General features: G+C 37.1%; 1 protein-coding gene across 2 annotated transcripts; it reads left to right on the forward strand.

The window, feature by feature from the left end:
• Nucleotides 1-5,770: 5,770 nt before the first annotated feature.
• LOC121323116 (phosphatidylinositol 4,5-bisphosphate 3-kinase catalytic subunit alpha isoform-like) lies at nucleotides 5,771-24,193 on the forward strand. 2 transcript variants are annotated; one of them, XM_041263910.1, is made up of 22 exons: nucleotides 5,771-6,129; nucleotides 7,018-7,125; nucleotides 12,886-13,296; nucleotides 13,781-13,990; nucleotides 14,292-14,542; nucleotides 15,307-15,552; nucleotides 15,875-15,960; nucleotides 16,709-16,814; nucleotides 17,734-17,886; nucleotides 18,106-18,240; nucleotides 19,596-19,720; nucleotides 19,869-19,950; nucleotides 20,086-20,250; nucleotides 20,370-20,473; nucleotides 20,712-20,883; nucleotides 21,183-21,289; nucleotides 21,765-21,886; nucleotides 22,014-22,092; nucleotides 22,222-22,392; nucleotides 22,944-23,061; nucleotides 23,161-23,312; nucleotides 23,786-24,193. In XM_041263910.1, the coding sequence occupies exons 3-22, from the start codon at nucleotides 12,945-12,947 to the stop codon at nucleotides 24,054-24,056; spliced, it is 3,207 nt and encodes a 1,068-aa protein (XP_041119844.1). In that variant the 5' UTR covers nucleotides 5,771-6,129; nucleotides 7,018-7,125; nucleotides 12,886-12,944; the 3' UTR covers nucleotides 24,057-24,193. The 2 variants fall into 2 exon arrangements, with proteins under 2 accessions (XP_041119844.1, XP_041119845.1); XM_041263911.1 differs by lacking the exon at nucleotides 7,018-7,125.
• Nucleotides 24,194-25,789: the final 1,596 nt, after the last annotated feature.

Raw genomic sequence — 25,789 nt, forward strand, 5'->3', positions numbered from 1 at the left:
CTTCACTCAGATCAAGGCTGAAGTTTTCAGGCAAACGTAATAAGAGAACTGTTCAAGCTCTATGAGATCTCTAAAAGCAGAACCATGCCCTATCATCTCCAAGGCAACGGCACCTGTGACAGGAACAACAAAACAATGCACAATGCGTTCCAAAAAAAAAGAAAGAGGTGGAAAAAACAGTCACCTGAGTTGGTGATGGCCTACAACAGCTATGTCCACACTTCATCAACCAATCTATTTGTTGTTTAGGAGGGATGCAGGGCTTCCACTAGATCTTCAGGCTGAAGAAGGAACAGGTTACAATGATGTTTCCAATTTGGAAGACTGGATGCAAGAACATCATCATTGCCTTAAACTAGCTTGTGAGGTGGCTTGTGAACCTGCTGAGAAAGCATCCCAAGGCAGAAAGAGGACTTATGACAGGAAGTCCATAGAGGCTCTGATTCGCTCCGGTGATAGTGTATTCGTACGTAACCACAAGCAAGAGGACGCAGTAAAACTCAGCACAGATGGGAGGCCGCCCCACATGTTGTGGTTCACCAGAATAAACCTGAACTCCCAGTGTACACTGTCAGGCCAGAAACAGGAGGAAAATAGTGAGCAGTTCACAGAGTTCAGCTGAAACCCTGTCTTTTTCCCCACTTTGAAGGTACTAATACTAATATTAGTAAAGGGTAAAGCACCGCGACCAAACCCATCTGAGGAAAGAAGGATTGACTATGGCTAGCTCCTACTTTAGCAAGAGACTTGCGTGAAGACTTTGATACAGAGAGGGTTTGGATGAGGACCCTATAGAACCAGGGGGTATACAACAAGTAGAACTACCAGCACAAAGGGAGGATTTCCACACACTTCATAGACTGAAGCTGTAAAGGAAGGGTATCTCAGAGGTACTGTGAAAATGATGCATTGTAAAGCATAAGTGTAACGTGACTGACTAAAGCAGGTAACTACTATAATTATTGACAGTGTATTTCTTTATTGTTTAGATTGGTTTATGCAGAGGGTTTGGCATATTTAAATCCAGGAGGAATGTAATAGGTTGAAATGTAGTACTGTCTGTTTAAGAAAAAAATATGTATTACTTGGTGGGAAAATGTTATAAGCACTCAATCAGCTGGGGTGGGAGGCGGGACAAGGACTGAGTGAACCTAATAGAGGGGTTAGCAGTTCATGAGTATAAGAAAGTGAATTAAAAAGTTGTACTTACAGTATAAACTCAAGTTTTATGGAAAAACTTTGATCAGTTTATTCAGGGAAGTCCAGAGAAAGTAAATAGCCGCAAGCCAGAAGACAGCTGAGAACGGGTGGTGTGTTAACCAAGTTGCAAATTTCAGACAGCGGTAGAAGCTGGAATGTGAGGCTACTGTGGAATGCTGTTTTTTTTTTTGGTTTTGTTTTACTCCATATGGTTCAGTTCATTTGGAGAGCAGCTATCCCATTCAGCATCCCTTATATTTTTTTGTGATTATCCTAATATCCATGCATTTATTGGTATAAAACGTTCAAAAAGGAATATGATCATGAACAGGCATGCAATGTTAATAATGTTAATAAAAAATTAATTTGAAATTGACCAGGCAAGCAATTATGTAGTGTGAAAGAGTAAAGAAAAATGAAAACAAAATGTTAACTGTACTTTTTGTGTGGCTTAGACAATCATAGCTATCAAGTGAGGTAGATCTATTTCATCAAAAACAATTGCAAATTCATGTTTTATTAAAGATTGCACTTAACAATTGCATGCCTGTTCACGATCAAATTACTTTTGAATGCTTTATAGTAACAAATGCATGTATATTAGGATATTGCCAAATGTATGGAATAATAAATTGGATAGCTGCTCTCCAAATTAACTGAGCCATACAGAGTAAAAAAAATAATAAAAATCCTCCGTGTGAACAGTCCCTTAACCTGTGTCATACACATACTTTATAAAACTCAACCCTGATGTTACTTACAGGCACATTTACAGTTCCAAACAAAGAACACCTGCTTTTATTTACCAGCTGCTGTTGACATCTGATAGTTTAGGAGACATTTTTTCAGGTTAGTACACGAATGACAGAAAACAGTAACTTAAGAAATAATACAATTAACTACATACTAGTTCACAAATTACTTTGTTTAAAAAATGGTAGCAATTTTCACTACCTCTTTGTTGAATCAAGTTGATATGAAAAATAATATCATGATAACTTATTTTATTGTCCATGTAAAGTGCTATCTACAAGAGAACAGAAAAACCCTGGAAAGACACATTTTTTTATAGTGTATATGTGTTACCTGTATATTAGCAGTGTCTAGTTAGCTATCTCATTATCATGTTACCAAAATAGTGTGAGATTGGCTTTCTTAGCTAGACAGCAGTCTGACCCCATCAACTGTCTATCCTGTTAGAATGTTGTAAATAGATGTATCATCTTTTGAAACATGTTTATGTGTTTATGGGGTTAAAACAAAATATAATGTGTGAATTGTATGCTTCTGACAGCTTCACTGACTCAATTCTTAGGGGATACAAAATAATACAGCCTTGGAATGGAACAGCATAACGTTATCTAGAATGTTGTGATTTGGCTGTTTGAGTACACTCAACATGGACATAACAGCAATGCTCTCTGGTGTTTCCTTATTAGGCTCAGAACTTTTCAAACCACCCTCATATATGTATGTATGCACATATACATCTACTAGACTATTACGTAATGTGTATATATATATTTTTTTTAATAATGTAATACATGTGTTTATTCTAGACATAACACAGCACACAAGGCAAGCAACAACAATACATTCATTAGAAAACTTTCGTGATCATTTACTTTCAAGTTTAGAAAAAAAAATAGGCTACTTTCAAATCAGCACAATCGACCAGTACGTCGCACAGTTAATACGCTATATCTGTTAGACTACCAATACAGTACATTGATTGCTTTTAGCTGCAAGTAATATTAAAAAAAAAAAAAAAAAAAAAAAACTACGACTCGTTTTTAATCAAGACAAAACTCTACAGGTTGCTGAAAGAAGATCATTACTTTATTTTATTTTTTTAAATGTATCGAGTGTAACCTTGTGATAACCTGCGTATCAAAGAACACGTCAAAGACATTTTTAATTACATCAAACCACAGTTTATACATCACAAAGGAAGTGGCATATGTGGAAAACTATTTACGATGTTAGTAAACAGGAGCATGTGCAGGAATATAAATATAACTGCTATTGGGTGGGGGAAGAGTGGGCACATTAAACAATATGTGTGTGTGTGTTGATACAGTTATATAAAATAAATAGCATTACACCCACTCGCCATTTCAATGAAAGTCCATACACTGTGGAGCTTTTTAACACTGAAACATCTTTCTGCAGTTTCAGCTGTAACAGGTAGCATGGCCAAAAGCATCAGTAGGTCGAACTCATCAGGATACAGAAGCGCCAGGTCGTGTTCTTTACAGACCTTCACGAGTTCTGACAAAGACATTGCATTGTCCGATTCCTAAGTGTTCAAATAGTCTTAGTGTGGTGTACAAATAAATCAGGGAGAGGTAGTGTAGTAGAGCTGCTACCCTGTCATCCAACAGGTATGCACACGTCGTAGTGGAGTCCAGCCGGAGCCCCACGTACATTATGCACTGCACCGGCGTCAGCCGACTCTTGTCATCTTGTCTCCCTCACGCAACTTAGAACAGATCAACCAGTCGTAGAGGTAATTCATCACTGACTCCTTGCAGCCGCAAGGGGGCGAGGATAGCATCTACGCACTTTGAAAACGTACGGGGAGCTAGGGAGAGGCCGAACGACAGCACGGAAAACTTGTACGCGCTGCCCTGAAAGGCGAGATATTTCCTCTGCTGTGGACGAATGGGAACGTGAAAATACGCGTCCCGCAAGTCCACCTTGGTGAATCAGTCGCCCGGCCAGACAGACTGGAGCATGTGATGATGAGTCAGCATGTAGAACCCTTTTTGTTTCAGAAACCGGTTGGGGCGAAAGCCACGTCCCTCTTTGGTACCAGAATGTACCTCGAGTAGAACCCCTCTCCGAGAGAGGTGGGATCTACGAGACGAATGGCGCGCTTGTCCAACAAGGCATCCACTTCTGTCTGGAGCACCGAGGCCTGAAGTGGATCCGTTGGGTATGTTGGGGCCTAGGCACCGAGTGCACATGCTGTGCCTGTCCTCCTGCGGGATATTGGTCCCACATGCCTCACAGGCATGGAAGCCAGCCCTGCCCGTCAGAGCGGGGTAGAAAAACCCCTGTGCGTGTACCACGTGCACCGGGCTACCGCTTGCACAGACGCACCGAGTACCATGCAGAGCCAGGCACTGTGCGCACAGAATACTGCGTGCACTGACTACCGTGCACCACCGGCGTGCTAGACTGTATCGGTACAGTGAGACAATGGCACTGTGCGCACAGTGGTACCGAAGTAGCACAGTATTAAAAAACACCGGGGCAGCTGTGCACGGTGCCTACCCTGACCGCGTGGTCACACACCTGAGCAGCACGTAGCGTACAACAGGGGGAAAGGTAGTGTAGTGTTTTTAAGATACAAAAAACTGTCAAAATATTACAGGATAGATGGGGGACAGCACACACTCTGTTGACTGAAAGACCTACACCAGAGGTGAGGGTCCGCACAGCCCGCACACGTCTCAACCCAACAACGAGGGAAGCCTAGGTGAGGAGTATAAGGCTGTCCCGGCTGAAGCAGCCGCGGTGCGGCTAGCCCTCTGCGCGAGCACGGGAACGCGTAGCTACAATCAAAAACGAGGCCCAACCTGTGGCCCGCAGGCTGCTGGTGGGCTAACTCAACAACGGGGACAAGGCAAGCCCGGCCCCGTGGAGTAACAGTGCTCTCCGAAGCAAGAAAGGATGAAAAACACACACAATTCTTAACACTAATACTTACCGTACTAAGACGGGCTAAAAAAGCAGCCTGAAATGCAGAGTGAGCAGGTGCTGATAATCAGAAATCGAATAAAAAGGCTACGAATTTTTAAACCACTGATTCCGGGAAAAGCGGCGAAGGCCAGCTTTCAGCACAAAGTGCAGGTGAACTAGCAGTAGCTTACGCAGCACTTTTTAGAAATAAAAAGGGATCAATGCAACACACAAAAACCTTACTATACCAATCCTGAGAAGCGAAAAGGCGCAAATCTCACCTGCGTGACGGTTAAGTACCCTTGGGAGGTGGGACCGAGGGGGTCACCGAGGGGAGAGGGCCTATCGGCAGCTTTGATAGAAAGAGCTCAGTGACACCTACCAATAGGCAGGAGTGTATCCCATAACAATGTTTTGGTGGCCATCTTCGAATTGAAAGGGAACAATACCATCTTCCAGTTTTTCATTCCATAATGTGCTGTTATGAGTTAATTCCAACTATGGGACACTTACTGTAATTAACCCCCCCCCCCCCCCCCCCCCCCAAAAAAAAGGCAAAACAAATGAAATATTCCCACACCCCTATGTGTTATATATATGGAACATACCTGATTACTGTGTGCGACGTTTTAGAAACCACTACATTTAAAGCATTCGAGATTATCTCAAATTTTGCGTTCAGTTGTGCATTGGTGTATTTTAGAATTGCTTTAATTAAACCAGGTTTGCATTTCAGCTTACTTTTATCGTAAAATTAAGAAAAAGTATCGGTTCAAACAAGGATTCTGTGGAGTGCTCCACCACCAAAAAGTGGTACAATCCTTCGTAGTTTTTGGAGATTGGGAGGGGGCATGAAATGATTGATGGAAATGATTTCGTTCGGTAGAAGCTCGCGAGACAGTAGGTTTATAGGGGTGGAAATTACGAAAATAAATTCTTCCCGGTGAGGTGCAATATTTTTTTTGTTGCGGTTTTAATGATTATATGCAAGGGATATTTAGGTAACATCTGTTACGCATGTAGATTTCTTTTTTATGTATGTAAATAATCATAATGTGGCGATAAACGAAACCAACTGATATTACCAAATTTCCATACAAGAAAAACAAGTAGAAAGAGACCTGCGGTTGCTATGGAGAAGCTGCGGCTGTCAGACCTGGGGCAGGCCTGAGCCCCGGACTGGAGTTACTGGGAAAGGCCGGGGACGGGAAGAGGTGGGAGCAACCCTTTGGGAAAGAGAGGGTGAGTGGGCGTAAAATCCAGTTAAGGAAATAGACATATTAGGAACTTAAATGTGCTTAATTGTACGATACATTAAACAACAATAAATAGGTTGATTAGGGAAAGCGCACAACGCATCTGGAAACGTGGAAAAAAAATCCCTAAATGTATAAGACTATCAATAACAACGCTCTGTCATGATGACTGGAGAAATAAATGTGTGCCTTTTACTATAGTTGTAAAACTGCTGTCAGAAGTTTAAAGTAAATTAATACACGTAGCCAGAATTCGTGTTTATAACTATTACTAGTTCCGTTTTTTGTGTGTGTGTCCTGTACGGTTTATTTCACTGTGAAAAACAAAAAGACATAAGAGGAATTATTTTCAACCATGTTTTAAATGACCATTGTATTGACTTTGTTTTGTCGTTTGTTAAATTGTGCTTAAGGTATGTACCGTATGTTAAGTTCGATACAGAGTTGAAAATAAACTATTCAGAGCTCTGACTGAGAAGAAGCCATCGCTTTATACATGCCGTAAATGCATTTTAAAGAAAGAAAAAAAAAAAAAAAGACAATTGTTAGTCTCAAAGTCCAGTTCATGAGAACAGGAGGATTATGGACTATTGTAGGTTCGTTAATGTTGTTGACAAGGCAAAGGTAAGTATTTAATATTACATTGCAAATATCTAAAAACATCTCTTAATTAATTTACTGGTTTTATTTGAAACCTACACTTAATTGTTGAAAGAACTTTGGTGAAATGGGGTTTCATAAAGCTACAGTTATTTATGTTGCATTACTGTTTTTTTCGTTGAATCCAACTGTTAAACACTACTGCAGAATTAAGAAATACTTAAAATAAAATTCAACAAAAAAAGTTTTTTTTTTTTTTTTTTTTTTTTTTCAGTATTTATGCATTTTAATGACAAGCTGACTGGCATCAGGTGGTGGTCTGAATAAAGGGAAGGAAATAGTTCCAAAGAAAATACGTTAATCCCAACACAACCATCCAAGGGTAAAACATGTTTTTTACACTACTGCTTTGGGTTAGTCTGCTGTGGCAATGCTGCAGGGTTCAGTGTCTGTCTTAAAACATGACTCAAGTCATTCAACAGCTTAAGTGGTAATTGGGTCTTTTAAGAATACTAAATAACAAGTATAGAATATGCTAGTGGAAAAGAAGAGTCTGAATTCAGTAAAGCTGAAAACCAATAGTTTACCCAGATAAATATTGTTTTGTAACTGCCATAAGCTATATTTCAAACATTCTTTATTTTGGCTTCAAACTAGGCTGCAGCATGCATTTGTATTAATGTGGACAGATGTCTTGCAGCTTCCAGTTAAGCTTAATTATAAGTCAACTGAATCAGTTATTTGTTAGTTTCTGGCACGTTACATTGCTGGCCGTCCCTTGAAGGGAAGCCCAAGTTATAAGATCTAAATAGAGAAGCCCATTGTATGAGGAGATTAGAGTAGAAAAAAAAAAAAGTTCTGTAGCTTTTCTTTTTTTAAGTTATTATTAATCATTTTTTTTTTTTATCTCTAGCATTTACCTCAATTTCTTGTTTTGTTTTTTTAATTAGAATTCCTGTACTGTAGCACAAGAATTACTTGATAAAATAAACACTGTCCCATGATCATTTTTAATTGTATACCAAGATTTGTGTTGTTTGTTTACTACCTTTGTATTTTTCCACTTGCATTATTTATAGGTTCTGGCTACCCGGGTCACAATCATGCGTAGTGGGTTGACACGCTTTGACCCGCAATGAGCAAGACAAAATGCATGACGGCCGACAAAATAACAAACAGCCACGTCTGCGTGAATTCACTTCCGCAGGGAACGTTTTTGTTTATTCTGTTTAGCTATATTTTTGTTGTTTGAGACACACCATGAGCCAGATTGCAGCAGGGTGAAGAAACATTTGCTGTAATGAACATCTGAGCTGACGGTTCAATCCAGAGAAGTTTGGATAGAAGTGTCTGTAACAAGCTACTTACGGGACATTGATACACGTATTGTTTACTTGAGTCTGTCACCCAGGTCAACCCTGCTTTATCAAAAGCAGTGTGAAATTGTGTAGCCGACGCACATGATACCGGGTGCTGACCCGGGTAGGTTCCGACCCAGGTAGAGCAAGCCAGTGTGAATGGGGTTTATGATGTTTGTAAGGAGTTTTAGCAGCAGGACAGGAAGATGGGTTTCTTTCTTTATTGGAACCTGCTAGCCATTTTGTAATCTCAAACTCCCAACAGTTACACGGTTGCCACTGCTCATTAGGCAAAACCAAATACTAAAAAGGAGTTGCCTTTTTTACTCCTGTTTATTTCTTCAAGCTTGTTTTAATACTATAATATACAGGGATGGAAGTAAGACTCCTATTGTATAGCTGCATCCCCCATTCCAGGTTTTAAAATGAGCCTGATTAACCACAGTGTATGGATAACAAGCTCAGGTGTGTGATGCTAAACTCATAGTTAAACCAGAGTGGATCAAACTGCTATGGAATTGAAATGGGAGTCCTATTTCCATCCTTGCTATATAAAAAGTACAGTATTTTGTTACTTATGTTAATAAATGGCATATCATTTTTAAAAAGTCAGCAAGGTGCAGTCGCTTTATCATATGGATAATAGAAGATTTCGTTGTATTTTAATTGGGAGTAGCTGAGTTCTTATACCCTTGTCCCTACTAGCCTATTGTAGAACTCCTAGTCACATTGTCAGAATACGGATTTGAACTGTATCTATGGTATTCAGTGAGTTCAACATACAGATAATTAGTTATATAGAGTGTGTGTTCCCTTTTCCCCATTCCACTCAAACTGAATTTAATTAGCATTTCATTACTGCAGCCTTCTTTTAAACAATTTGAAAGCTGGCAAAACAAACAAATTAGGTAGAGATGAGTATAAAGTAATTGGAGACAGAGGGGGGGGGACCATTTGATATCCAGGAATTTAGTACCAATTTTACTGTTGTCATGCAAAAAAGCATACAGCAGTCTGTTGAAAACAGTACAGACAATTGAATAGAACCAGATTTTAAAAAGATGTTCACTGCAGTGGTAAAAGCATTTCAGTCTGTGCAATTAGGCTTGTATTTATTAAACTGCAGAAATGGGATGTATGGTCAAATGTAAATAATGTGAACACTTCCTTTACTTAAAAGCAATATGCTCATGACATCGATTTGTGGTTATGTTGGCACATTTTATCTGAGCCTTTCCTGTGTTATCCTAAACATACCAATTGTTATAAACTCAATGTTTGTGGTATTTCTATAGAGGGTGGTTTTGGGTGATTGAGGGGTTGCGGGTATAATTCACAATAACAATATGTACTTTTAAACTAGTTATTTTTTAACCTGGAATTTTTTATTGAAAGAACTGATTCAACATCCACTCGTCTGTGCTGTTTTTGCTACAGATATTCCTCTGTTCCTTTCCCACTTCCTGTGCTTACACTGTGTAACAGGGAAAGCCTTTTCCTGGATTCAAACATCCTGGTCAGGCGTTGTGATCTGCTCCATCTACTTCCATATTAAACTACCTAAAAATGTAATATTTTCAATACAAATGGAATAATACTTGCATGTAAATAATGTGTGTTAGTGTTGAAGCCATTGGACAGCTGAAGGATAGCCAGGTAAACTGTGAAGTGAGGCTTCTGAAAATGATCAGTCAAGTTTATTGCCCTTGGAATTGAATCCATATCGTACTTCATATTAGCTTATTAATGATTTAGAACAATTACTGATTTGGATAATTCTGTACAGTACCTTTCCGTGCAGCACAATTACCTTAATAAATTCAACCTCTACATATATCTTTTTAGTTAAAAATTTAAATTCATGAACAAAATCAAAATGGAAACAGTACTTCTAAGTTTAAGCCCAGAATTGTAATATAATTTAAAATATAATAAAGTACTGTAACTGGAGTTTAGTGCCCTTGAATGCAGTTTCTGTAGTTACTTGAACGGAATATTTGCTGTGCAATGCTGCCAACATTTCATAGCGCAGGAGCTTGAAAATCAGTATTGTCATATAGAGTGGGATGGTTGTACACTCATATATATGCTTTTGGATACAGACAAGAGGAACTAGTGCCAGCAGACATACTGGCAAGCTCTCTGAATCTCGTGGTCAGTTTTAGAATGATAAACAGGGCTAGATGTTGGGAGAAAAAAATTATCCCTATTTAGCCACCTATTGAATTGCTGTTCCCAAAAGATTTTGGCAACAAAGGGAAAAAATGCCTCATGCTCTGAAAAGAGGAGCATAGTTTTCATTGCAAATGACTCATGGGCCAAGCAGATCTTTTCTTCCAGTTGTCATTAACACACATGAGGTAATCTGGAAAAAGGAGACTTGGTTTAGTTAGTTTTCTCATCATGATCACAATCCTGGTGGTGACTTAGCCATGTGCAACACCTGTTCATAATGTTTACAGAAACAAATTCAGTGTGATGCTGATGTTTAAAACACCAGTGTACCAATGTCTTGAGAGACTGCAACGACCATATATTTTGCGATTTGTTTTGAGATGGCTGTCTTCCTTGGGTAAATCAATCTGTATTTATTTTATATAGTGCCTTTCATAGTGGACTACCATCACAAAGCGCTTTACAAGATAGTGAGCAACAATGCATAATACATTAAGTACAGAGAAATACAGGGCATAGTATATTTTAAATACAACGTTAAAAAACAATGAAAACATTAAGTACAGGAATAATCTATTAAATAAAAGGCTAAGATGTGAATTCTAAATGTTGTGGATGTGTGTGTCAAGCAGAATCATACAGATAAGGTGGAGTAAAAAAAAAATAACCCTGAAATAGTAATTTAGACAACAGTTAATAAGATACCAGGCTTAGAGAGCATTAAAAGCAAGAGAGAACAAATGGGTCTTGAGAGTTAAATTTAAAACACATGTATGAAAGCCATCCAAAATAGGACCTTCCTCTGTTTTCACCTTTTTCTCAAAGTAACAGTAGATAATATAATCTAATTTGGATCAACATACTTGGTATATAGTTGTATTCTTTACATTTTCAAAGTAATCAAGGTCACGCCCTCCTATCTTTTGCAACATTCTTTGCAGGTACTATGATGATACTGTCTGTGTAAGGTAATGCAGAATACTAGAATTTATTCAAATTCTTTCTTTTTTTGAATGAGTAGGGAAAATATGTAAAGTTCCAGCTTGTAACCATGGGGAAATATGCTGCAAATGGCAGCAGTACTCATTTGGATACTTGATCTAGAGCATATCGGCAATTCGTATTTTAAGGTTGTTTTCTGTGACTCTTATGATGCACTGGTACATAAACGCTGGCGGAAAAAAGGCACAGTGCAGAATGTATCAAATATGGTATAGGACAGCGAAACACCTGTGAATGCGGACAATATCGGCACGAGTAGAAGGGAACTGCAAGTGCTGATGTAACCAATACACAGACACTCGCAGTCCTATACATTTATTGTATTCTGCTTTATTATGATACTGTGAAAGTAAAATCGAGCTATGTTTTATACTCATTACTAACCGTTATTTAGTCAATTGTCAATTTCATTGAAAAAAAGGGAAATGTTGATGAAGAGAATACCGTTAAGTGGTTACATTACTGTGGTGATTGTGATGTCAAACATGTTGATATTGAGAATGCATCATGGCAAAAACTGAGTGGCCAAGTTGATGTCATGAATAGGGTTTTTCTGAAATGTGTCGTGGAATACAGAAGGTGAATAGTGTGCGCTGATTGGCTGAAAGATTCTAAGCACTCAATTTAATAATAGATAATGCAAGCATATGATTGGTATGCCATGCTGTAAAACTGAGAAAGTTCCACCGCCTTGTTAGTTCAAGACCAATCTGATGTATGTACTGGGGTCAGAAAAACTGACGTGCAATATATCTGAAATGTCCAAACTCTGCCCATATTTAGTAAGTGGTTCGTGTCAGAAAGGAAATAGTTGCAGGGAGTTTCCAGATTTATTGACTTTGGTTTAACAGGCCAACCACAATAGTGAAAGTCTGAGGAAATTGTGCTTTTTTTAAATTAAATTTTTTTTATAAAAGCGTAACATTAAATTAGCAATTGTTTTTTTCCGCTATTTTAAAAAAAAAAAAATTTATAATAATATATATATATATATATATATATAGATATATAAATATATATCTATATTATATTATATATTATAAATTAGTAGATATATATGGTCAGAAAAATGAACCTATGTTCCAGTTTTTACAGCAATTAAAGAAAGTCTTGTTTCACGAACATAAGGGTTCAGTCAAAGTCAACTTCCCATGCAGAATTTTCTTGCTTTTTTCTAAATGTTTTCAGAGAAAAAAAAAGATGGATAGAGTTGGGGACCCTCTGGACCCCCAGATCCGGATGAGGGATCCACCACTATTTTTAATATAAAACATTTAATCAATAAATACATTTTATAATTGACTTCAACTTAATAGGGTTTTGTTTTTCTAGTCACATTTAATTTAAAGCCTGGTTAATTGTATCTCAACCTGTTCGTAATTAACTAGATGTTACCACAACTGAGAGCTAGGATGGGCACAGCACAAATTCAAACTCTGCATACTTACAGAGGTGATCTGTTCTTTTAAGAGTTGCTCCACACTTTTATTATTGCTATTTATAATAGTAAGAGTTAGCACAAATTAATCTAATCTAAGAAAGGATTGAATGAAGGAAGAAATTGAAATAGAATGCCAGTCAACATGTGCTTTATTTGTTTTCTTTAGGAGTTGTTTAGAAGACGTGCATTTGCTGAATTACTTGAAGCAGTGTAGAGACTTTGAAGATGCCTCCAAGACCATCGTCGGGTGAACTGTGGGGCATCCACTTGATGCCTCCAAGGATTTTGGTGGACTGTCTGCTGCCTAATGGAATGATTCTGACATTGGAGTGCCTCCGTGAAGCCACACTAATTACCATTAAACATGAACTTTTTAAGGAAGCCAGAAAGTACCCTCTTCATCATCTCCTGCAGGATGAAACCTCGTATATTTTTGTCAGTGTTACACAGGAGGCAGAGAGGGAGGAATTTTATGACGAAACAAGACGACTTTGTGATCTCCGACTCTTCCAGCCATTTTTGAAGGTCATAGAGCCAGTTGGCAATAGAGAGGAGAAAATTCTTAACCGGGAAATTGGTAAGAGTTTTTAATGTGTGCAGGCATTCTGTATCCCAATTTAATTGGTAAGAAAAATAATTATTTTGTATTATCTTTACAAACGACCACTAAAAAAAAATTGTGAAAGTGAAAAAGCACAGAGGTTTGTAAAATCTTGATAAAAGGTAAAATGAATAAGAATTTTCTAAAATACAGGCTTTGAGACAGTAAAGCCTAGTTATTCTTCCACAAATACGGGGTTCATTCTACACCTCCAGAATAATGGTTTTCTGTAGAATATTAAGTGTGAGACTTGAGTGCATCTAAATACCTGTTACACATGAAGCATAGTGTTTATCAACCTTCTAGATATGTAACTGCACTGTTTATATGAGCTTCACTGAACACAAGTAATTAAAAAAGCTTGGAAAACTACAGAAAATAAGGGACTTATTGCACAGTTAGGCTACTGAATGAACTCACACAGCTGGTTTTCTAGTTCTTGTTCAATTTCCTTGTACAGGTTTTGCAATTGGTATGCCTGTGTGTGAGTTTGATCTTGTAAAGGATCCTGAAGTGCAGGACTTCAGAAGAAACATACTGAATGTCTGTAAAGAAGCAGTGGACCTCAGAGATGTAAATGGGCCACACAGTCGAGCACTATATGTTTACCCTCCAAATGTAGAATCCTCTCCAGAACTTCCAAAGCACATCTACAGTAAACTTGATAAAGGTAAGGACAGTATAATTTACTTAACTAATTTCTATGCATTTTTAGAAAATGTATAATGAACATTCACCTATAGTTATTAGATTAACAAATAATATATTATGTAGTTAAAAAGGTGCAGAATAATAGGGTCGATTTCTAGACCAAAACTGTGATGGATTAAGACTGAAATTTAAATGTCTGTTCATGGATGTGCATTTTGCATTGTATGTAGGCTGTGCAAGCAAAGTATACATTTTTATTATTACTGCATACATCATTCCAGCATTCATTGTTTTTATAGTTTTGGATGTGTCTTTTTCAGGTCAAATAATTGTTGTGATTTGGGTGATAGTTTCTCCCAATAATGACAAACAGAAGTACACACTAAAAATTAACCACGACTGCGTACCGGAGCACGTAATAGCAGAAGCTATAAGGAAGAAAACTCGGAGCATGCTGCTTTCACCTGAGCAACTCAAAATGTGTGTGCAAGAATACCAGGGAAAATACATCCTGAAAGTGTGTGGCTGCGATGAGTACTTGCTGGAAAAATACCCGCTTAGTCAGTACAAGGTAAAGAATTTTTATTTTAAGTTGCTGTGAGAATGCAGTGCATACTGTAGATCTAAATGACTAGCCTGACATGCACCATAGTCATGCTGTGTGATTTGCTTGTGACAGTGTGTAATGGCATCATGACCCAGTATTGATGATGATGTCTCTGCAGATCAGACAAATTTAATTTGTCAACTCACTGCTTCCGAAATAGCAGGAACTGTAGATTGTCTTGCTGTTGTCAAGCAGGTTGGGTTTCAGGGTAACTCTTCATGAATTAATGCAGGAGTCTACTGCATCTTTCTGAATAAGGCATTGTGCTTTTTTAGTTTTGTTTTTCCAAAATAAACATATTTTGAATGATGAAGTCTTTTAAAATGCCTTTTGGATCCAATTAAAGGATATCTGTATGCACACAAGTTAAACTTATTTAGCTTGCTGGCATTTGGGAAGTGAGATAAATGCATAGTTCTCTTTTAGTGTACCGTGTGCGTACAGTACATCCTTCTCAATAGTCCAAACATAGCTTTGTGTTGGGCGTTTCCCGGCCTAATAAATTATAACCGGAGAACATTAATAATGTTCATTCCCAACAACTAATTGGGAGTATTGCAGTTAAGGTTGTCATCTGAATTGCATAAAAGTTGTTGTACATTTTTTTTTCTTTTTTTTACAAATTCTGGTGGTTCTTTAAATGTAGTTCACGGTGGCCTTCTGCATATCTTTTTGTTGTGTGTTTTTTCCCCATGTTCTTTCATTACATAATTGCCTCTCTCTTGTAGTATGTGAGAAGTTGCATCATGTTGGGGCGTATGCCGAATCTGATGCTGATGGCTAAGGAGAGTCTGTACACTCAGCTGCCAATTGATAATTTCACCATGCCATCTTACGCTCGTCGAATCTCAACTGCCACTCCTTACATGAATGGAGAAACCTCTGCTAAGTCCTTATGGACCATTAATGATACCTTGAGGATAAAGATCTTGTGTGCAACATATGTAAATGTAAACATTCGAGATATTGATAAGGTATTTTCCACTGTACATCCCTGCCTGTTTACAGTATATCTGTTGTGTTTATATAATGTACGCCATATTTGTGAATTTTATAAAATTACTGCTGTAATTTAAAATGGATGATTTGTATTGCTTTTTGGGTAATTAGGTGAACATCAGTAATGATATGCATGTTATGCACAAAACAGAATAGAGAATTTTTTAAAAAATAGTCCCCCTCCCCCTCCCCCTCCCCCTCCCCCCGCCCGCTGAAATACTTGATTGAAACTTTTAATACACTGTACAAAAGTGTAAAGATTTTTTTGAAAAACTTTTTTTTTTTTCCCCCTTGTAGATTTATGTGCGAACAGGCATATATCATGGAGGAGAACAGATGTGTGATAATGTGAACACTCAGCGAGTGCCATGTTCTAACCCAAGGTATCAGTTGTAATGTTATGGAATTTTTTGATGATACGCTTTTAATTAAATAAATGTTTATGTGGGGGTGGGGGGTATTTTATATGTAAGCTGTAGATGTTTTACAACAATTTTTGTTGCAGCACAGTTTTGGCAGTTGTATCATGAAATAACTATATGATGTTTTGATAATGGAACAAACGGCATGTAGGTCCATGCTGTATTCCATAAGGATATTTGGGGATGTATTACACCTTTTAGGGTGTATTTGAAAACCTCAGTAGGTTGATATTTGTAAGGGGTACATTTGTGTTTCACTTTTTGTGCCAGTAGCTTCTGGCAGTTCGTCCAAGAATTGAATGAAGCTGTGGCAGTATGGTATATTTAATACAAGGTGTATCTTGTACATTTTTAAAAAGGTACAGCTGTTGTAAAAAAGTGCTTTCTCAGAGTTGGAAATACTGAAGGCAAGCAGATGATTTTTAAATAATACATGCCAAGATGGTAAATGCATTTTGCACAGGAGAGCTTTTCAATATGCACACTTGCTGATGAGAGAATAGTGGGAATTTAATCTTTAAGCTTGCAGCTGGGATGTGGTTACAACAGAAGATGAGTCATGTGAAAATGACTGCTGCTGCTTGGCCACACTTGCAGTCAAAAGCATTTTATAATAACACTTTAACAAGTACTTTGGGTGAAAGTTTATAGGTTCAAAGTGACAAATGCAAACAAACTACAGATCTACATGTGCTGCTTTTTATTACAGGTGGAATGAATGGCTGAAGTATGACATGTACATTCCTGATATTCCACGTGCAGCTCGGCTCGGTCTGTCCATCTGCTCTGTCAAAGGCAGGAAGGGGGCTAAAGAGGTTTGAAATTAACTAACTAATTGATGGGATTTTACATGTGGCTTTTTTTTTTTTCTTTAATCTCCATGCACTGCATGTTTAAAGTACTGCTTGTTGGTGCTTTAAACTGGATTTCTCGCCTTTAATTTGCCTTATTAGCAGCAGCAACTTACAATGTTGTCTTTTGAAATATCTGAATAGTACAGTTACAAAACAAAGAACCAAAGCCTTGGATAGCCGTCTGTTAAATCCATCAGGCAACATCATTCACAAATGTATAGGTCCTTTGTTATTAGCTGTTCAAGTCTCATTTAAATGTAAAGCATTTTTTTCAACCAAATCCACTAAACAAGTGAGATCTGTCTTGTGGAATAAATCCCATGTTTAAGTCCGTAGTTAGGTATAGTGTCTGTCTTGCTGCAGTTGCTGCTTTTCTATTTGCTTTCTGTGTTCTGCTAGCAAATGAACCTGTTTTACACAGAACGCTTTTAAAGCTCCGTTACCAGGAGTTAATATTTATTCATATCTAACAATAACTATGGTTTATATTTGAAGTGTTAGACACATTTCAGCTATTCTTATTCTTTTACACATTGCAGTACATGTGTAAAAGTTCTGTGTGTTTTTTTTTTCCTTGTAGCTGGATGATGGTATTGCCATAGTCAGACAAAACAAGTGAAACATAGAAGGGTAATTTTGTTGTACAAGGAAACTTGTAAACAGTGTTGCATTAGTGGTCAGCAGGGTTTAGTTCAGGTCATAACATACCATAACAAAAAACTTGACTAAATATGCTGGATAGACTCGGGTCCCACTTCATTAACTCTTAGCTGGAGAAAATCCAAATTCATGCAATACATAGATTTAATCATTTATGGTGAGTAAATAAAACCAAAATAATAGTATATATTATGTATTAAATGCTGATTGTTTTCCTTAGGAACATTGTCCATTGGCATGGGGAAACATTAATCTGTTTGATTATACAGACACTCTTGTCTCTGGAAAAATGGCACTAAATTTATGGCCTGTGCCTCATGGACTGGAAGACTTGCTAAATCCCATTGGAGTGACGGGCTCAAATCCAAATAAGGTACAATACCCCACAGAAGTCTGTTTTTACACTGTATGATACCTGGTTTGGAATCAGTGTTTCAACACTGAAAATGGGTTTATGCGGTTGATATTAAATGTAACTAGATGTGTTTTAAATGATTTCCAGCATCATGCTGTATAGAATAAAACAATGTGTTGTCTATTTAGTTAAGTTACATGCAACTAATGTTTGTTTTTATTTGCCCATCTTTTTTAGGAAACTCCTTGTTTAGAGTTAGAATTTGATTATTTCAGCAGCCCTGTGAAGTTTCCTGACATGTCAACAATTGAGGACCATGCTAATTGGACTATATCCAGGGAACTGGGGTTTAATTATTGCCCTACTGGCTTGGTAAGTTGAGGATATGATTGCACAAAATCTGTTTAACTATAACAGTTTCATTGCAAATTCCACATACTATAAATAAATAAATGTGAAAATTCTGTATGTTTTTGGGGTCTGTATATAAAGTCATGGGCTCTCTCCTAACTGTTTTGAATAAATGCTCAGCCCTGCAGTAAGACAGGTGGAAGAACCCTAAAATAGCTGTCAACTGGACTACGGTTTCAAGGCTGCAAATTCTGCTTGGGTATTCATTGATAGAGACATTTTTAGCCCTGTCCGGTCCCCAAGACAACAAAACAGCACTGCTGTTTCTGCCTGTTTTTAGATTCAGACATTGAGCAGCAGGTCTACTGTTAGACTATGAAGTGCAAAATATGTCAAATGTCCTTGAAAATTACAGTGTGGTCAGTGGTTTACACTTTAAAGGGTTAAATACATATCAGGAATCCTCCTAATGCTGTCTTCTAGTAAAAAGTGGTGAGCTGGTGGGAGCATTGCAATACCATTTATTTTTTATTTTTTTAAATAAATCAACAGATCAAAGATGTTTTTGTTAACAGTAAACTGTGATGGTTTTAGAGATAACAATGTTGTGATATCACTATGTAACACAATTTTTGTTCCTGGGTAGTAAGTGTTATTTCCTAATTGCTTATGCCTCAAAAGTATAGAAAATGGCTATTATTCCCCACAAACTTTGCTTTAGTATAATTGTAAGTCTCGAAAAATTACTCACTTCTAAATCTTTTGTAGTCATTTTTGTATTGCTTTAGTATAAATACATGTTAATTTGGATTCATATGTTGTTTTTTTTCTGACTTTATGTGAACGAAAAGACACGCATTTGCCCATTTTCCCATTGGAAATAGTGATATTTTGAAATATCACTGTCCTGGTCACAAAAGCAAAGTTTGTGGGGAATAATAGCCATGTTCTATACTTTTGAGGCATAAGCAATTAGGAAATAACACTTACTACCCAGGAACAAAAAAAAAAAAAAATTTTGTTACACAGTGTATAAAGGGAAGCCATGCACATGTTTTTGGTGTTGGTTGTATTTGTTTTTCCTGTTTTGTGTGTATACTAAACGCTGTCCTTGATGCAGGATTTTTGTGTATAGTCATGTGTTTTTATACTTTGGAAGTGTATGTTTTAAACATACTCTGCTGTAAACAACAGGTGTTCATCCATTGAAGTGTAAACAGTCCTGCAGGATAAGTTGAGCTTCCGCAGAGTATGGGCTTCATGGTTATTAAGCAACATTGTAGCATAATAATTAATAAATTAAACCATTTCCCAAGTTGTTGTAGAAAAACCTAGGACAGTGTAAACAGTAACATGAACATATTTCTGCCTTCCAGAATAACAGATTAGCTCGAGACAATGAGCTGACAGAAAGTGATAACGAACAGCTCCGTTTGGTTTGTAACAGAGACCCTCTTTCTGAGATCACTGAGCAAGAGAAAGATTTCCTTTGGCGACACAGGTAAATTGAGTGGGGGGTTTTGCTAGGTGACAAGGGAGGAATAAATAAAGGTGTTTCAAATTGTGATATGTCATATTGTAGGCCTTGAGTTTCTGAACACGTTTTTCATTTAGCATAGTAAGCATATTACCTTTTTTCCCCTCAACAGACATATTTTGGTAAACATACCTGAAATTCTGCCCAAAATTCTGCTTGCTGTAAAGTGGAACTCCAGAGATGAAGCATCACAGGTAATGTGTGTTCATATTTTATTACCTTGCTTTCTTAACAATGCTCAATACAAACTCTCTTAGTATGCAGATGATTATGCCATATTTTCAATAGTGGTATTAATATTTATTCAGTGTGTCTCTCCCTTTTTGCAGATGTATTGTCTGTTAAAGGACTGGCCCGCAATTAAACCAGAGCAGGCAATGGAATTGTTGGACTGTAACTACCCAGATCCCATGATACGTGATTTTGCTGTGAGGTGTCTTGAAAAGTACTTGACAGATGACAAACTCTCTCAGTACCTAATTCAGCTTGTACAGGTACAGTAAATAAAAAAACTACAGGTTGTTTTAGACACAGATTGTAATTCTTAGTACTGTATTGTGTATTTGTGCTATGATTTTACTAAATGCTTGATTTTAATTGCCTTGACTCCCAGGTCCTGAAATATGAGCAGTATCTAGATAACCCACTAGTGAGATTTTTACTCAAGAAAGCTTTGACCAATCAGAGAATTGGACATTTCTTCTTTTGGCACTTGAAGTAAGTAACAAAGTTACAATGGCTAATATTTAATTCTGTTTTTTTTTTCAGTTACACAACTGGTGATTTAAGATTAAAATAAAACGGCAGAGATGATGTATAGGGTTGCATTAAATTTGAACACAGCATAAATGTAGTACTTCTAAATGCAGTCTATATAATAAACACCACATGGGTGTTGAAAGGTCTCTAAAATCAGGTATTCATTAATACAAGCTTTATGTGTATTCTCTGGTAGGTCTGAAATGCACAACAAAACAGTGAGTCAGCGGTTTGGCTTGCTTCTGGAGTCCTACTGCCGAGCCTGCGGCATGTATCTGAAACACTTGAGTCGGCAGGTTGAAGCCATGGAGAAATTGATTAACCTCACAGATATCCTCAAACAGGAGAAAAAAGATGAAACGCAAAAGGTATACACTAAACAGCTTCTCTTTTATTATTATTGCTTTTCATCGCTTGCTTGTCACATTTAATGAATTGATACTTTGACTAACTGGGTTAACATAATCCTTTTGAACAGACATTTTATGTTCACAATTTGGCCATCACAGTGCAGTTCCAAAGGCAGACAGAAAAGTATGAGGTCAAATTCTTTGTATTTTACTGTCAGTCAGCTTTTTAAAGCAAGATATGGGAAAATGTTAATGCAAAAAATGTTCTACAATTTCCATTAATAACAAATTTGACTAATCCTGTTATTGCAATTCAGGTGCAAATGAAGTTTCTTGTAGAGCAAATGAGGCGGCCAGACTACATGGATGCATTACAGAACTTTACCTCTCCACTCAACCCTGCACACCAATTAGGCAATTTAAGGTGTGTTGCTGAATGGGAGTGTTAATTTTTTATTTTTTTTACATTTTGTAGTGCACTGGAGTAGTGCAGGGGTCTCCAACCCTGGTCCTGGAGAGCCCCTATCCATTAGGTTTTATAGGTGTCTTTACATCATCCGTGGCTAAAAGTCTGGAACACCTGTTAATCTTGACTAATTAAGATAATGATTGGTTCAATTGAGTAACAGATTGGTTGAAACGAAAGTCCAGCAGCCACAGTAGCTCTCCATAACCAGGGTTGGAGACCCCTGGAGTAGTGAGTTGTAGTATGTATGTCTGTATTGGGTGAACAAAACTTGACTAGGGAATTGGTTAATGGAGATGATTCATCTTTTATTTTATTAAGTGTTTCTGTTAATCAAAAATGATCTGTGTTAAAAATATAAAATGGCACTTGGTTGTAATTACTCCCTATAATTTCATCATGCTATTTAATGTTTCCTTGTTTTTATTTGTAGGCTTGAAGAATGCAGAATCATGTCATCTGCAAAAAGGCCTCTGTGGTTGAATTGGGAAAATCCAGATATCATGTCCGAGCTTCTGTTTCAGAACAATGAGATCATTTTTAAAAATGGAGATGGTAAAATTATAATTATCTACCACAGTATAATAATTACGCTCTTTGTGTTAATTAGACAAGACTTCAAATATTAATTTATATTTGTGTTTTAAAGAACTCAAAAGTAAAACATAACCCTTTATTACAGATTTGCGACAAGACATGTTAACCCTGCAAATCATAAGAATTATGGAAAACATCTGGCAGAACCAGGGCCTTGATCTCCGGTAAGCAAAGTTACTAATGAGTCAGGCAGCCAGCTGTGAATCTCCACAGTCAAAGATCTGTTCTAAGTCGGCGTATTGCCTTTCTAGAATATGGCTTTGGTTTCCCTAACTATTAATATTTTTTTTAAGGATGCTTCCTTATGGCTGTTTGTCAATTGGTGATTGTGTGGGACTGATTGAGGTGGTAAGAAGCTCTCATACGATCATGCAGATCCAGTGTAAAGGAGGACTGAAGGGCGCACTGCAGTTCAACAGCCATACTTTACACCAGTGGCTTAAAGACAAGAACAAAGGAGAAATGTAAGGCTTTATTAATATTGGATTTATTTGTATTGTACAGTATTGCGTTTCAATAAAACAGAACTGTCTGAACTAATTTTTAATAAGTTTTAACCATGGTTATGAAAACATTCACCCTGCAAGAGCTTTGACTTTGGCCTCTTAACTATATATAAAATGATATTTTGATTTGAATGATGTTTGTATAAAACAATTAGTACCACGAAGTTCTTTATTAGAAGCACATTTAATTCAAAAACTTGACAAAACAAATGTTTTATTTTCCTTGAGGAAGTGAGTAGTCTTTGCTGTTCCAAATACTGTTTTTAGTATGCCTGTTGCTGTGTATTACATTGTACAGTTCCAAATGAAATCCTTTAAATATATCGGCAAACTTCTCATCCCTCTAGTTTGCCTTTTAAGAAACTCATTGTAAGTCAAATCAAAAATACCTTTTTGTTTTGGAGGAGGTGGTGTAATGAAAGTGTTTGTTTAATATTGAATGACAAGCGGAGAAACGTTTGACTTGATTTATCAAATATTGTTAAGGTTTTGTTTTGTTCCTTTCATAGGTATGATCTAGCCATTGACTTGTTTACACGTTCCTGTGCTGGCTACTGTGTTGCCACTTTTATCCTTGGAATTGGGGACAGACACAATAGCAACATCATGGTAAAGGATGATGGGCAGGTAAGATGGCCTGTTTGTTGTAAAGTTCTTTTTCATTTTATTTATTTATTTTATTTCCAAAGCTATAACATTTAACTGCTGTGTTTTTTTTTTTAAAAGCTGTTCCATATAGATTTTGGTCATTTCTTGGATCACAAGAAGAAAAAATTTGGATACAAACGAGAACGAGTGCCATTTGTCTTAACTCAAGATTTCTTAATTGTGATAAGCAAAGGAGCTCAAGAATGCACTAAAACAAGAGAGTTTGAAAGGTTTGTAGTCAATTTATACCATGTTATTTCATTATATTCCATCACTTGGCAATATATACTACACCAGAACCAGTTTAGCATGTTGTATGCATACAATTTTTGTCACATTGAGTAATGTAGACTTTCCCACATTTTTTTTTTTTTTTTTTTTTTTTAACCTGGATCCTGTATTAATGTTGATACATCCTGGTACCACTTTGTTTTTTAAAAATAAAATAACACATTTAGTAAAAAATAATATGTTCCATATATATATATATATATATATATATATATATATATATATATTATATATATATATATATAAAAACATTTATATAGTTTGCTGCTGTGATTACTGTAGGTTAGCTGTGGAACCAAAACATGTAAATATAATGCCGTCTTAAACAGGAAGTAAATAGCAACCTTCTATTGATCATTTATTAAAGTCGTTATATAATAAATACTGTAAAATTGGGTTTTGTTCTCTGCAGGTTTCAAGAGATGTGCTATAAAGCTTACTTGGCAATCAGACAGCATGCCAACCTCTTTATAAACCTTTTCTCTATGATGCTGGGCTCAGGAATGCCAGAGCTACAGTCTTTTGATGACATTGCTTACATTCGGAAGACCCTGGCACTGGACAAAACTGAGCAAGAAGCTCTAGACTATTTCATGAAGCAGATGAATGATGCTCATCATGGTGGGTGGACAACAAAAATGGACTGGATCTTCCACACAATACGACAGCATGCCTTGAACTGAAATAATGTTGAGGAGAGAAGTGATTGGATTATCTGACAACCAAGTGCTGTCTCAAGTAGCATCCACACTGGATGCGAGCGAATAATTTAGAAGTCACTGCAGTCAAGTGGGTGTATCCACACCAGCATCGAGCGACGTCGCTTTGAGAAAAATTTGCTTTGCTAAAATAGAACCTATTTTTTTTCAGACCAGTCAGGAGCAAGGTTAACACCCTTGACACATCTCAAACACGCCTCAAAACACGTTGCGCCTAAAAACAAATAAATTGTGGACGACGACGAAGTTAGTTTGAGGTGCAGCAGTATCCATTATTATATGATTATAAATTAAACAACTAAAAAGACACCAGAAGAAAGACAATGCCTGGGTGGCTTGCGGATGGTGCACTTAGCAGAACAGAGACATTTTCTTTCCGATTCTTTTTTTTTTTTATGCAAGTTGCTTAAAAATAGGTTTATTAATAAGCAAAAATAAACCGGACCATTCATGCAGTTGACATATCTAGCATTTTAAATGCAAAAATGTGCACTTTTTTGCTGGCTTTTAAAAAAAAAAATTTAAAAAATACTACGACTACAACTGTACAATTACTACTAATAATAATAAAAATAAAACTGTTGGATATATAGGGATGTTCAGTAACTGATCTACAGGTACAAATGTAACCTTTTATTTTACAAAAGAGTTGCAGGAGGTCAAGGTGGTGACCAAACAAGACCTGTTTTTGTAATGAGACAGCCCATCTGTAGTGTATTCAATAGGAATGCACGGGCGGGGCCATGTATTTATGTCCATTCATTTGGATCGTTTCCATGTTGAGTCTGGTATGGATTGACATTTGGTGACTTCGCTCGCATCGCTCTGTCCAGTGTGGATGCAGCTTCAGATAGAGTGAACAGTGGTTGACATGCAACAGCACTGCTCAATCCTGAAAAAAGAGAAGTACCAGCATTCTCTTGTGAAAAAGTTTTCTTACCCGGATACTAGATTCATGTTCCAGTCTCAACCACCCCCCCACCCCACCCACCACAGGTCAGGAGAAGAAAATGGTGTTCCTCATGTTCAGTCCTTTTTTAAAAAAAAAAAAAGAAAAAAAAAGAATTACACACACCTCTTTCATTTGCATACGTACACCTGTGTGGTATTATAAGGAGAACATTCCTTATCCAAGTGCTAGGTTCTAGAGGACATCTTCATAGTGAGGTAATGTTGTGTGTGTGTGTGTGATTCACTGGAGACACCCTGTGGAGGTCTGTGGAATTGGTTGTTGTTTTAATTTTTGATATATACAGATTAGTTCTGTTGATGTGTACATTGCCATTCTGTGCTTGTGAAGTTGCATGTTAAATCTTCCATTCTAGCGCTGCAAAGATTTTGGGGGGCCCTTGTAAACAAAGTTTTATATATGTATATAGTTTAGATAAAACGTTTTTGTTTTTTTTCATATTTTAGATAATAAAACTCGTGATACTGTAGACACGGTACAGGTACAAATAATGGAAGATCTTGCACTCGGGTAACATCCCAGCCGGTGCTGGGACTTTCTGTTGATTTGGGCTCACCAATGTTTAATCTACCTCCTGAACAGTACAGCCAGACAAATGAGCCATTAAAGAAGGTTCTCAAGATGAGCCAAGCCCATAGTCACAAATTCCAGTAAGGACGCAGAAACTGATTCAAAGTGACTTTGTACCATGCTAAATTCTATCAGTCCTTTTATCACGGGCTCTATT

This window comes from Polyodon spathula, chromosome 11 (genome assembly GCF_017654505.1).
Source record: "Polyodon spathula isolate WHYD16114869_AA chromosome 11, ASM1765450v1, whole genome shotgun sequence".
Classification (NCBI taxonomy): domain Eukaryota; kingdom Metazoa; phylum Chordata; class Actinopteri; order Acipenseriformes; family Polyodontidae; genus Polyodon; species Polyodon spathula.

Excerpts from the sequence above, each read along its gene's own strand:
- LOC121323116 (XM_041263910.1), top strand. The coding sequence starts at position 12,945 with ATGCCTCCAAGACCATCGTCGGGTGAACTGTGGGGCATCCACTTGATG. Across the intron at positions 13,297-13,780 it reads AATTCTTAACCGGGAAATTG|GTTTTGCAATTGGTATGCCT; the intron begins GTAAGAGTTTTT and ends TTCCTTGTACAG. Across the intron at positions 20,251-20,369 it reads ACCTAATTCAGCTTGTACAG|GTCCTGAAATATGAGCAGTA; the intron begins GTACAGTAAATA and ends CTTGACTCCCAG.